Source organism: Oncorhynchus gorbuscha, linkage group LG15 (assembly GCF_021184085.1).
Source record: "Oncorhynchus gorbuscha isolate QuinsamMale2020 ecotype Even-year linkage group LG15, OgorEven_v1.0, whole genome shotgun sequence".
Classification (NCBI taxonomy): domain Eukaryota; kingdom Metazoa; phylum Chordata; class Actinopteri; order Salmoniformes; family Salmonidae; genus Oncorhynchus; species Oncorhynchus gorbuscha.
This window is the reverse complement of record NC_060187.1, coordinates 52,212,078-52,225,410: the sequence shown is the minus strand read 5'-3', so window position 1 is coordinate 52,225,410 and position 13,333 is coordinate 52,212,078. Positions and strand designations below refer to the sequence as shown.

The 13,333-nt window shown below is 42.1% G+C and overlaps 1 protein-coding gene across 3 annotated transcripts in view; it reads right to left on the bottom strand.

Annotated features, from left to right (window-relative positions):
* Positions 1 to 13,333, bottom strand: part of LOC123997477 (receptor-type tyrosine-protein phosphatase U-like) — a 313,670-nt gene that overhangs the window by 167,687 nt on the left and 132,650 nt on the right. For all 3 annotated transcript variants that reach the window (XM_046301752.1, XM_046301754.1, XM_046301753.1), the window contains exon 4: positions 246 to 327. In XM_046301752.1, the coding sequence (XP_046157708.1) occupies positions 246 to 327 (82 nt within the window). The remainder of the gene's footprint in view (positions 1 to 245; positions 328 to 13,333) is intronic.

Here is a 13,333-nt window from a genome sequence, read left to right as displayed (position 1 = left end):
TGTCTTTGCTAATAAAGGAACTCAGTTGCATTTGTAAGGGGGCTCTCAGAGAATTCACTGAGAGACACTGAATTTATCTGAGAGTCACAGGATTGTGATAGAGCTCATATAATTAAAGATGGACTTTTATAACTAACTCTGACGTGTGTGTGTGTGGTTTGCTCCCATGATTTGGTAAATAGAGGAAATTTCCACGACAATCCCCAACCACCTCCCTCCTCTTATACATTGGTGATGGTACTCACAACAGGGATAGGTCAGGAGCATGATGTCATCAATGGCGATGTAGCCTCGCCGCTCCCTGGAAACAGTTGCTTCGATCAGGACCTGGGGAGTAGAATTAAAACAAATAAGTGAGATACCATGGAGGGGTAAATATTGAAACAATTTGATTGCTGTTATCCTTTATACAATTGAATGAAGCTTTGGCATTTGTTTTGAAGCATTTAAAAAAATGTAAGAGGCATTTGAGAGGCATCAATTCAAACTGTCCTCCTGAGGCAGAGGTCTTAATTACTATCACAAAGCTCTAGATGCATTGCATCCAATTTATTGCACAGTTACTAACCCACAAGATAGGTCAGGGAAAAAAGAGAGAAGACCAAGGACCCACATCTTTAAGAATGGATACAAATTTGACACTAACAATTACAGAAACATTTGTGTAAACAGTAATGTGGATTTCTGTAGTATTATACACTGAGTATTCAAAACAATAGGAACACCTTCCTAAAATTGAAGTTGCTCTCTCCCCCTTTCCTTCAGAACAGCCTCAATTAGTCAGGGCATGGACTCTAAATGGTGTCAAAAGCATTCCACAGGGATGCTGGACCATGTTGACTCCAATGCTTTCCACAGTTGTGTCAAGTTGGATGGATGTCCTTTGAGTGGTGGACCATTCTTGATACACACTTGAAAACCAGCAGCGCTGCAGTTCTTGACACAAACCAGTGCGCCTGGAACCTACTACCATACCCCATTCAAAATGCACTTAAATATTTTCTCTTGCTTGTTCACAATCTGAATGGCACACATACTGTACACAATCGATGTCTAAACCCTCTTTAACCTCTGTCATAACAAGGGATCATAGCTTTCACCTAGATTCACCTGTTCAGTTTATGTCATGGAAAGAGCAGGTGTCCTTAATATTAAGCACAATGTCTTGAATAAAATCCAATTTGGACTGATCATATTTACACCCTGCTAACCCTGACCGATAAATATATCCACCAAAATAAGACCAACATTTATGCTTCCAAAAAGCATTTTATTTTATTTGGCATACAGGACTGTTCTACAAAGTTATTGAAAGTTGTATAGGGTGTAAAACATATGACATAATTAAATCAATAATACGCGTGGCATCAAAATTGTCAAGAAAAGGACAGAATTATTTAATCAGGGGTGGGGTTTTTTCAAAGGTTGCAAATCTCAGCCTGGCACTTTTCAATATTTACATCAATGAATTGACAACTATTCTAGAAAAAACACCTGGTATAAGTCTCCACAATTCAGGTTGCTCTTCACGGATGACCTGTGCCTGTTGTCACCCACAGCACATGCATGGCCTACAGCAGAGCCTGGACTTGCTAGAGCAGTACTGCCAGATCTGGACCCTGGCAGTAAACCCCAAAATATTGATTTTCCATTGAAGATCCAAATCACAGGGAATTAGGCCAAAGTCCTCAAATGGTACAAAATATACAGAGTACTACAATAAAAATAAGCTCAACTGGACACCTACAGTAATTGAGGCAATGAATGAACTGAGAAAGCATGCAGGGCATTCTATGTCATTAAAAAGCAAAAACAAATTCAAATTGAAACACCTTTGAAAATGAGTCTCAAATTAATTGAATATGTCATTGAACCAATAGCAATTTATTGCAGCGGGGAGTGGGGTCCCACTTGCAAAACAAGATGTCACTCAACGGGAAAAACACCCCCATTGAAACCCTGCATGCAGAGTTCTGTACGATTGCTCAGATGTCCAGAGGAAAACTACAAACAATGCATCAGGGGAGAATTAGGCCACTAATAATACAAATTAAGTTTACCAAGCTCTGCTGAGCAAAGAAAAGAGTCACCGCATCCAGCTTATCCTGAGTTTAAAGACCTGTTCTACTAACACCACAGGATCAGAATATCAAAATGACAATATCGTCAAAACAAAACTAAATGACCTATTGGGAAACACAAAGCAAAATGCCATGCAATCTGACCCTAAATTGACAGCACACCATGGCAAACTATTTGACCATGATTACTGATCAAAACCTTAGAAAGGCCTTGACCAAAGTACAGGCTCAGTGAGCACAGCATTACCATTGAAAAAGGGTAGACACTGTAGAGGCTATGCCATCACTGCATCACAACAGAACTCGAGACAGAGCTGCATTTCCCGAACAGAATGTAAACAAAATGTAAAATATAAGTGTCATTTCCCCAAATTTGAAACCATTATTCAAAGACATCTCTTATGAGAATAGGCTACCCATCCTGTTGAGGGAGGAAGTAGAGAGCTGTGGGTTGGCAGTGCACTAAATTGATGCATAAGATAAGATGAGAGACAGTGTCTGACAGACCAGCCAATCTGCACATATCCTCTATGCCATTGTTATTATCCATTGTACGGTTATTTTTACCCTTAATTATTGTTGTTTCTGATTGTCCTGTTGACAATCCTGACTATTATTATTATTTTAATGATATTAATATTGTAAATTAATCACTTAATTTCAAAGTATGTTTTGGCAATATGTACATTCTGACATGTCAATAAAGCAATTGTAATTTAAGTGAGAGAGAGAGTGAGTGAGTGAGAGAGGAAAAGAGGAATAGATGGATAAGTTCTATAGTTCTCTACAAGCCCCTGAGGTCTTGGGGAAATAATGGCTTTATCGGGAAGCACAATGTGCTGCCTGACACAGGGCCCCATTCAGCATTCTAGACACAGACAGCTCTAAAGCTATAACAGCAGATAGTATAGCAAGGAAAGGGCCATGTGTCCCTGGGGACAGGTGGCTTCCGTACCCATCATGTGGTACAATAAGGTGGAGGTCTGTGGGCTCCAGTGAAATCCAATCAATATCAAATCACCGCCCCCAGTAATAGTGAGACGGTTATTAGACATGGGGGCGAGGTTTGTTTTCCCAGTATCGAGGGCAACCTGCCCACACATATGATCGAAGTGCAGCCCTGACTTATTGTCAAAATGACAGGCCACTCCATTGTAATGTGTGAGTACTTAAACAGGGGGACAAAATGAGATACAACTATTTTACAAGAGAGCCCTGTATAAGTTTACAAATAAAGACATCAGACAATAATCAAATCAAATTAAATTGTATTTGTCACATGCACCGAATACAAGAGGTGTAGACCGAACTGTGAAATGCTTACTTTACAAGCCCTTATCCAACAATGCAGTTAAGACAATAGAATTTAGAGAAGATGTACTAAAAAAAATAAGTTAAAAAAAATATTAAAATATATATCAATAATGAGGCTATATACAGGGGGTGCCGGTACAATAACAGCTGAACAGAAACCTTGATTCAGTTTTGCATACATAAAGTAACTTGAACTACCTTTGCCGGTTGTAATGTGCATGTAGGAAGCAGCCGAGTAATGTCCTGTATCCGAGCCCCATGTTAGCACAAGTTTTTTTTCTCATTTGCAGTAATGACCTGGGGAATAATTACAGGGGAGAGGAGGGGGATTAATGAGCCAATTGTAAACAGGGGATTATTAGGTGACCGTGATGGTTTGAGGGCCAGATTGGGAATTTAGCCAGGACACCGGGGTTAACACCCCTACTCTTAAGTGCCATGGATCTTTAATGACCTCAGAGAGTCAGGACACCCGTTTAACGTCCCATTCGAAAGACTGCACCCTACACAGGGCAGTGTCCCCTATCACTGCCGTGGGGCATTGGGATATTTTTTTAGACCAGAGGAAAGAGTGCCTCCTACTGGCCCTCCAACACCACTTCCAGCAGCATCTGGTCTCCCATCCAGGAACTGACCAGAACCAACCCTGCTTACTTTCAGAAGCAAGCCAGCAGTGGTATGCAGGGTGGTGGCATGCTGGCATGCTGGAATTGCCCTAGCCCTCACCCTCCGATCAAAAAGGTCCCAGATGTGCTCAATGAGATTGAGATCTGGGCTCTTCGCTGGCCATGGCAGAACACTGACATTCCTGTCTAGCAGGAAATCACGCACAGAACGAGCAGTAAGGCTGGTGGCACTGTCATGCTGGAGGGTCATGTCTGGATGAACCTGCAGTAAGGGTATCACATGATGGAGGAGGATGTCTTCCCTGTAATGCACAGCGTTGAGATTGCCTGCAATGACAACAAGCTCAGTCCGATGATGCTGTGACACACCGCCTCAGACAATGATGGACCCTCCACCTCCAAATCAATCCCGCTCCAGAGTACAGGCCTCAGTGTAATGCTCATTCCTTCAACGATAAATGCAAATCCAACCATCACCCCTGGTGAGACAAAACTGTGACGTCAGTGAAGAGCACTTTATGCCAGACCTGTCTGTTCCAGCGACGGTGGGTTTGTGCCCATTGGCGACGTTGTTGCTGGGGATGTCTGGTGAGGACTTGCCTTCCAACAGGCCAACAAGCCCTCAGTCCAGCCTCTCTCAGCCTATTTCGGACAGTCTGAGCAACGATGGAGGGATTGTACGTTCCTGATGTAACTCGGGCAGTTGTTGTTGCCACCCTGTACCTGTCCCGCAGGTGTGATGTTCGGATGTACCGATCCTGTGCAGGTGTTGTTACACATGGTCTGCCACTGCGAGGACGATCAGCTGTCTGCCCTGTCTCACAGTACGGACATTGCAATGTATTGCCCTGGCCACATCTGCAGTCCTCATGCCTCCTTGCAGCATGAATAAGGCACATTCACGCAGATGAGCAGGGACCCTGGGCATCTTTCTTTTGGTGTTTTTCACAGACAGTAGAAAGGCCTCTTCAGTGTCCTAAGTTTTCATAACTGTGATCATAATTGCCTACCGTCCGTAAGCTTTTAGTGTCTTAACGACCATTCCACAGATGTTTGTTCATTCATTGTTTATGGTTCATTGAACAAGCATGGGAAACAGTGTTTAAACCCTTTACAATTAAGATCTGTGAAGTTATTTGGATTTTTACAAATTATCTTTGAAAGACAGAAACGTCCCTTTTTCAGGACCCTATGTCATTTATTTATTTATTTAATGAAGCTGCCAGTTGAGGACTTGTGAGGTGTCTGTTTCTCAAACTAGACACTCTAATGTACTTGTCTTCTTGCTCAGTTGTGCACCGGGGCCTCACACTACTCTTTCTATTCTGGTAAGAGCCAGTTTGCACTGTTCTGTGAAAGGACTACTACACAGTGTTGTACGAGATCTTCCGTTTCTTGGCAACTTCTCACTAGGAATAGACTGATGAGTTTCTGAAGAATGTCTTTGTTTCTGGCCATTTTGAGCCTGTCATGGAAAACTGAAAACTGCTGATGCTCCAGATACTTAAGTAGTCTAAAGAAGGCAGGTTTTATTTAATAAGCACAACAGTTTTCAGCTCTGCTAACATAATTGCTAAATAGTTTTCTTATGATCAATTAGACTTTTAAATGTATAATCTTGGATTTGCTAACACAACGTGCCATTGGAACACAGGAGTAATGGTTGCTGATAATGGGCCTCTGTACGTCTATGTAGATATTCCATGAAAAAAATATTCAGTTTCCAGCTACAATAGTCATTTACAACATGAACAATGTTTACACTGTATTTCTGATCAATTTGATGTTATTTTAATGGACAAATAATGTGCTTTTGACCCCAAACTTTTGAAAGGTAGTGTAAGTATTCATACCCTTTACTCAGTAATTTGTTGAAGCAGCGATTACATCCTCAAGTCTTCTTGGGTATGACGCTACAAGCTTGGCACACCTGTATTTGGGGAGTTTCCCCCATTCTTCTCTGCAGATCCTCTCAAATTCTATCAGGTTGGAAGGGGAGAGTCACTGCATAGCTATTATCAGGTCTCTCCAAAGATGTTAGATCGGGTTCAAGTCTGGGCTCTGGCTGGGCCACTCAAGGATATTCAGAAACTTGTCCCGAAGCCACTCCTGCGTTGTCTTGGCTGTGTGATTAGAGCAATTGTCATGTTGGAAGGTGAAAAATCCCACCAGTCTGAGATCCTGAGCACTCTGGAGCAGGTCTTCATCAAGGATCTCGCTGTACTTTGCTCTGTTCCTCTTTCCCTCGATTCTGACTAGTATCCCAGTTCCTGCTGCTGAAAAACATCCGCACAGCATGATGTTGCCACCACCATGCATCATCGTAGGGATGATGCCAGGTTTCCTTCAGACGTGATGCTGGCATGCAGGCCAAAGAGTTCAATCTTAGTTTCATCAGACCAGAGAATCTTGATTCTCATGGTCTGAGAGTCCTTTAGGTGGCTTTTGGCAAACTCCAGCGGATCGTCATGTGCATTTTACTGAGGAGTATCTTCAGTCTGGCCACTCTACCATAAAGGCCTGATTGGTAGAGTGCTGCAGAGATGGGAGAACCTTCCAGAAGGACAACCATCTCCAAAGAGGAACTCTGGAGCTCTGTCAGAGTAATCATTGGGTACTTGGTCACCTCCTTGTCCAAGGCCCTTCTCCCCTGATTACTCAGTTTGGCCAGGCGGCAAACTCTAAAAAGTCTTGGTGGTTCTAAACTTCTTCCATTTAAGAATGAGAGGCCACTGTGTTCTTGGGGACCTTCAATGCTGCAGACATTTTTTGGTACCCTTCCCCAGATCTGTGCTTCGACATAATCCTGTCTCGTTTTTTTCTCTGACATACAATGTCAACTGTGTGACCTTATATAGACAGGTATGTGCCTTTCCCAATCATGTCCAATCAATTGAATTTACTACAGGTGGACTCCAATCAAGATGTAGAAACATCTCTAGGATGACCAATGGAAACAGGAGTTCAATTTCAATATCCCTCTAGTGGTGTGCAGGCTGTGCTTTGGCAAAGTGGGTGGGGTTATATCCTGTCTGTTTGGCACTGTCCGGGAGTATCGTCGGACGGGGCCACAGTGTCTCCCGACCCCTCCCGTCTCAGCCTCCAGTATTTATGCTACAGTAGTTTATGTGTCGGGGGCTAGGGTCACCGGTTATCCGGTGTCCTGTGTAAATGTAAGTATGCTCTCTCTAATGCTCTCTCTATCGCTCTAATTCTCCCTTTCTTTCCTTCTTTCTTTCTCTCTCTCAGAGGACCTGAGCCCTAGGACCATGCATCAGGACTACTGGCCTGATGACTCCTTGCTGTCCCCAGTCCACCTGGCTGTTCTGCTGCCCCAGTTTCAACTGTTCTGCCTGTGGCTATGGATCCCTGACCTGTTCACTGGACGTGCTCTGTCCTAGACCTGCTGTTTTCAACTCTCTAGAGACAGCAGGAGAGGTAGAGATACTCTGAATGATTGGCTATGAAAAGCCAACTGACATTTACTCCTGAGGTGCTGACCTGTTGCACCCTCAACAACCACTGTGATTATTATTATTTGATCCTGCTTGTCATCTATGAACATTTCAACATCTTGGCCATGTTCTGTTATAATCGCCACCCGACACAGCCAGAAGAGGACTGGCCGCCCCTCATAGCCTGGTTCCTCTCAGTTTCTTCCTAGGTTCTGGCCTTTCTAGGGAGTTTTTCCTAGCCACCGTGCTTCTACAGCTGCATTGCTTGCTGTTTGGGGTTTACGGCTGGGTTTCTGTACAGCAGGGCTTTATAAGGAGGGCTTTATAAGAAGGGCTTTATAAATACATTTGATTGATTGAAATATAATTTATTGAATTTTGAGTCTCATAGCAAAGGGTCTGAACACTTATGTAAATAAGTTATCTGGTTTTATTTTTTAATGCATCTAGCATCTGGTCCTGATAAATAGCCGGTTTACTTTGGGAATGTTCTTTTTCCAAAATTAAAAATAGTGCCCCATAGTTTCAAGAGGTTAAGGGATGGGTAGGGTCAAGAAGTTAAACTACAGTGCAGTTTCAATTAAAAAAATATAAAAAATAAAAGTAAAAAAAATTGAAGGGCAGCAGTAAAAATAACAATAGTGAGGCTATATACGGGGGTACCGGTACAGAGTCAATGTGTGGGGGCATCGGTTAGTCGAGGTAATTGAGGTAATATGTACATGTAGGTAGATTTACTAAAGTGACTATGTATGGATAATAACAGAGAGTAGCAGCAGCGTAATTGTCCTGTGATATCATTAAAGATGGTATAATGGAAACATTGTAACTTCAAGAGATTTCACAATATATATGTCAGAGTTACATCTAAATGTTGTGAACGCATATGATTAAATACGAAACATGATTTTAGCATTCTAAATGAGAATTGTTTTTCATGTAAAGTTTTACCCAGTCAGTAACCACGCCAACGTGAGCACAGACATTATACCAAAAGGATGGAACACCCCCTTTTCCCCCAGAGTGTTTATAAAAGGACTCCTAACAATATTTACATTAAACCAGACATCGTGGACTGGTGGCTATATGGCTGAGTAATGGTTTAAAACTAAAGACCAGTATACGGACAGTAAGCCAGACGTCACAAATGGTTTAAAACCACCAGATCAGAAAGTGTGGAGCTGTGGCTACACGTGTAAAATGGTTACACTCTACCTGACCAGAAAATGGTAAGACCTTCTTCTCTGCTGAGTTTGAGAAAGACTAGACTTGCACCGCCTCCAGCTAAAAATCCACATGTACAATGAGCGCATTATTCAACTGTATGTACAATAGTTGAATTAATTTGTCTCTCCTTCTTCCGCTCTTTCTTTCCCCACCCCTTCATTGTGTAACCAGCCCTCACATCACGTTATTCCACTAGGTACTTTTCATTGCATTATGTAGTAATCGATGTATAATCTATCCTGTGTGTGTGTTTATGTAATTCTGTGTGACTATTTAGTTAGTAAATAAATAATTAAGCCAATTTATGTATCACTGAATCCTCATGTAGACTAGCATTGGAGCAGATTTAACAGATTACATTCAGAATGAGACTAATATGAGGTAATACTAATTATCAATTGACTGCTATGATACTGAGATATTCTGATCTTTTCTTGAGTTAATTTAGGAAATGATGACTCATAAAACGAACTTTTCCCGTGGTACCCCAGGTTACTACTGAGTAAATTGTTACATGATTCATTTAACCACGTAATAAATAGAAATGTAAAACACTAAATAAGAATGGTCTTCATGGGAGGACACCACGGAAGAAGCCACTGCTGTCCAAAAAAAACATTGCTGCACATCTGAAGTTTGTAAAAGTGCACCTGGATGTTTCCCAGCGCTACTGGCAAAATATTCTGTAGACAGGTGAGTTGTTTGGAAGGAACACACAACACTATGTGTAGAGAAAAAAAGGCACAGCACTCCAAGCATCAACACCTCATCTCAACTGTAAACTATGGTGGAGGGAGCATCATGGTTTGGGGCTGCTATGCTGCCTCAGGGCCTGAACAGCTTGCTATCATCGACGGAAAAATGAATTCCCAAGTTTATCAACACATATTGCAGGAGAATGTTAGGCTATCTATCCGCCAATTGAAGCTCAACAGAAGTTGGGTGATGCAACAGGACAATGACCTAAAACACATAAGTAAATCAACAACAGAATGGCTTCATCAGAAGAAAATACAGCTTCTGGAGAAAGTCATAGTCCAGAGTCCTGACCTCAACCTGATTGAGATGCTGTGACAGACCTCAAGGGAGCAGTTCACACCAGACATCCCAAGAATATTGCTGAACTGAAACAGTTTTGTAAAGAAGAATGGTCAAATTCCTCCTGACCGTTGTGTGCAGGTCTGCTCCGCAACTACAGAAATCGTTTGATTGAAGTTATTGCTGCCAATGGAGGCTCAACAAGTTATTATATCCAAGGATTCACATTATTTGCCCACCCTGCACTGTGAAGGTTTAAACGGTGTGTTCAACAAAGACATGAAAACCTATAATTGTTTGTGTGTTATTAGTTAAAGCAGACTGTGTTTGACTATTGTTGTGACCTAGATAAAGTTCAGATACAATTTTTTATGACCAATTTATGCAGAAATCCAGGTATTTCCAAAGGGTTCACATACTTTTTCTTGCGACTCTAGGTGTTCCCTTTGTGTGAAAGGGGAGTGTGGAGTGAAATAGAGATTGCATCATCTGTGGATCTGTTGGGGTGGTATGCAAATTGGAGTGGGTCTAGGGTTTCTGGGATAATGGCTTTGATGTGAGCCATGACCTGCCTTTCAAATCACTTCATGGCTACAGATGTGAGTTCTACGGGTCGGTAGTGATTTAGGCAGGTTACCTTAGTCCCTGTGCCCAAGAACACTAAGGTGGTCTGCTTAAAACATGTTGGTATTACAGACTCAGACAGGGAGAGGTTGAAAATGTCAGCGAAGACACTTGCCAGTTGGTCAGAGCATGCTCGGTGTACACGTCATGGTAATCTGTATGGCCCTGCAGCCTTGTTAATGTTGACCTGTTTAAAGGTCTTCCTCACATCGGTTGCGGAAAGCGTGATCACACAGTCATCCAGAACAGCTGATGCTGTCATGCATGATCCAGTGTTACTTGCTTTGAAGCAAGCATTGAAGTAATGTTGCCACTCTGGTAGGCTCATGTCACTGGGCAGCTCTCGACTGTGCTTCCCTTTGTAGTTCGTAATGGTCTGCAAGCCCTGCCACATCCGTCAAGCGTCGGAGTCGGTGTAGTAGAATTCAAAAGTATTCCTGTATTGACGCTTTGTCTGTTTGATGGTTCGTCAGAGGGCATAGCGGGATTTCTTATAAACTTCCAGGTTAGAGTCCCGCTCCTTGAAAGCGGCAGCTCTACCCTTTAGCTTGGTGCGAATGTTACCTGCAATCTTTGGCTTCTGGTTGGTTTATGTACATACAGTCACTGTGGGGACAGCGTCATCAATGCACGTATTGATGAAGCCTGTGGCTGATGTGGTGTACTCCTCAATGCCATCAGAAGAATCCCGGCAACATATACCAGTATGTGCTAGCAAAACAGTCCTGTAGCTTAGTATCCATTTCATCTGACCACGTTATTATTGACAGAGTCACTGGTGCTTCCTGCTTTGATTTTAGCTTGTAAGCAGAATTCAGGAGGACAGAATTATGGTCAGATTTGCCAAATGGAGGGCGAGGGAGAGATTTGAACGTGTCTCTGTGTGTGGAGTGAAGGTGGTCTAGAATTTTGTTCCGACTGCTTGCACATTTAACATGCTGGTAGAAATGAGGTAAAACAGATTTAAGTTTCCCTGCATTAAAGTCCCCGGCCACTAGGAGTGCCGCCTCTGGATGAGCGTTTTCCTTATGGCCGTATAAAGCTCATTGAGTGCGGTCTTAGTGCCAGCATCGGTTTATGTTGATAAATAGAAAGCTACGAAAAATACAGAAACTCTCGGTAGATAGTGTGGTCTATGGCTTATCATGAGATACTCTACCTCAGGCGAGAAAAACCTCAATACTTCCTTAGAAATCGTGCACCAGCTGTTGTTTACATATATACAGTGGGGCAAAAAATTATTTAGTCAGCCACCAATTGTGCAAGTTCTCCAACTTAAAAAGATGAGAGGCCTGTAATTTTCATCATTGTGGGAAGCTTTGTTGTCTTTAAGCCATTCGTTACAAATATCAATTTTTTTTTATCAACTAAACCTGTGATCGCAGCTTCGAAGGGAAAGTATATCCAGGAATGCCATGAAAGATTTAAGGAAGTTATATTTTAAGATTTCATAGGTTTATAATACGGTCAATTTAATGTGCATTGGGTTTACTAGCATGATGGAACATGCTAGTTAGGAACATTATTCTTTCCATCCTTCAAAAGTAGACCCTGACTCTCTGTTGACCTATCACTTCAAATCCAAAGAGATTCCATTAAGCTTGCTGCATGGCGTCTGTAACCGAAGTCTTTTAATATTTAAAGTCATACGGTTTGCAGCTAAGAGCTCCTTGGTGAATACAGAGAGAGAGAGAGATCGAGGCGTGCCAGGTCAGATCGAGTCATGTTCAACTCCACTCCGCTTGACTCTCTCCAGCATTGTTTGTTGTTTATTTATCCATTTTCATCGGCATGACTCTTTATGTAACTGCAGAAAGGGGACATCATTATATTTTGCAGAGAAGGGACTCAAAAGTGGAAACACCGTATCAGACAGATAATTTGCGATTTATTTATTCACTGCGCTACACTATACTAGCCATGGTCAGACATACAGTACATGAACCGATCAGTACATTAATTTCCCTATAGGCCAAAAGGTTTAAAAAAATTGCCAAAAACTAGAAGATGTATTATTCTGGATAAATAACATCACAGTATCTTAATTTTGAAATGGATGATCGCAGGCTACAGTTTAAACAGTTTCTTAACAGGTTGTTTTTTCCAAGAACGGTCAAGTGTGTTGCTGCAACCTCATCTGCCCATTATTCCTTCCTTCTCCTAAGTGAAGACTCTCCTCGGTAGCACTGGTGTGATGCTAACTCACACATGAACCATCTGTGTGCTGCTTATGAATCTGTGAAGCACCATGTACCAAGACAGAGGGTAGAGAGAAGGAGGACAACAGAGTTAGAATTAGAAGGAAGATGAGTGTTGTAAAGCAAGCCAAAGGAAGACACATCAAAAATAAGCCAGAGGAATGTCATTTATCCCTAGTTTTTCTGCTATAGAAAACTGCCATGGCCATATTAATGGTCGTTAAACTGAGTTGATCAATTGTTCTGCTAAAAGGGAGCATTGAAGTGAGAGCTGGTCTGAGTGTGGTGGGATTGACAATGCCATTGTAATTCTCTCATGTAGTGATACATTTACTGAGATGACTCTCGAGCAAAGTTGAGAGAAAGAGCGAGCTCGTCAATGCTTTGCGTACGTCATACATTATCGAGGTGATTTTTCCCATGGCCCTCTGCCCACCCACACGCGCTGACAACTTTGTGTGTTGTGTGTGTGTTGTGTTGCTTGTGTCATGTTTAAATAACCCTCATTGTCAGGCCGTGTAGTTATAATTCCACAGTGTCATCCTACCTTTGGCTCCTGTTTCTACAAAGCTATTATTTACACTTGAAGGTCAGATACTGCAGAACAGTATGGAAGTTAATTAAGTCGAAGGGTTTGACAGTTCTCAAAAAAACACACACTTCTCAACTTAATTGCTTTTTGACAGCTCCGGGAGTTTGCAGAATATATAAATGTAATTTATGGCCCGGTCGCACCATCCGAAGGCCAATAGAAAGCGCACAGGTACCAA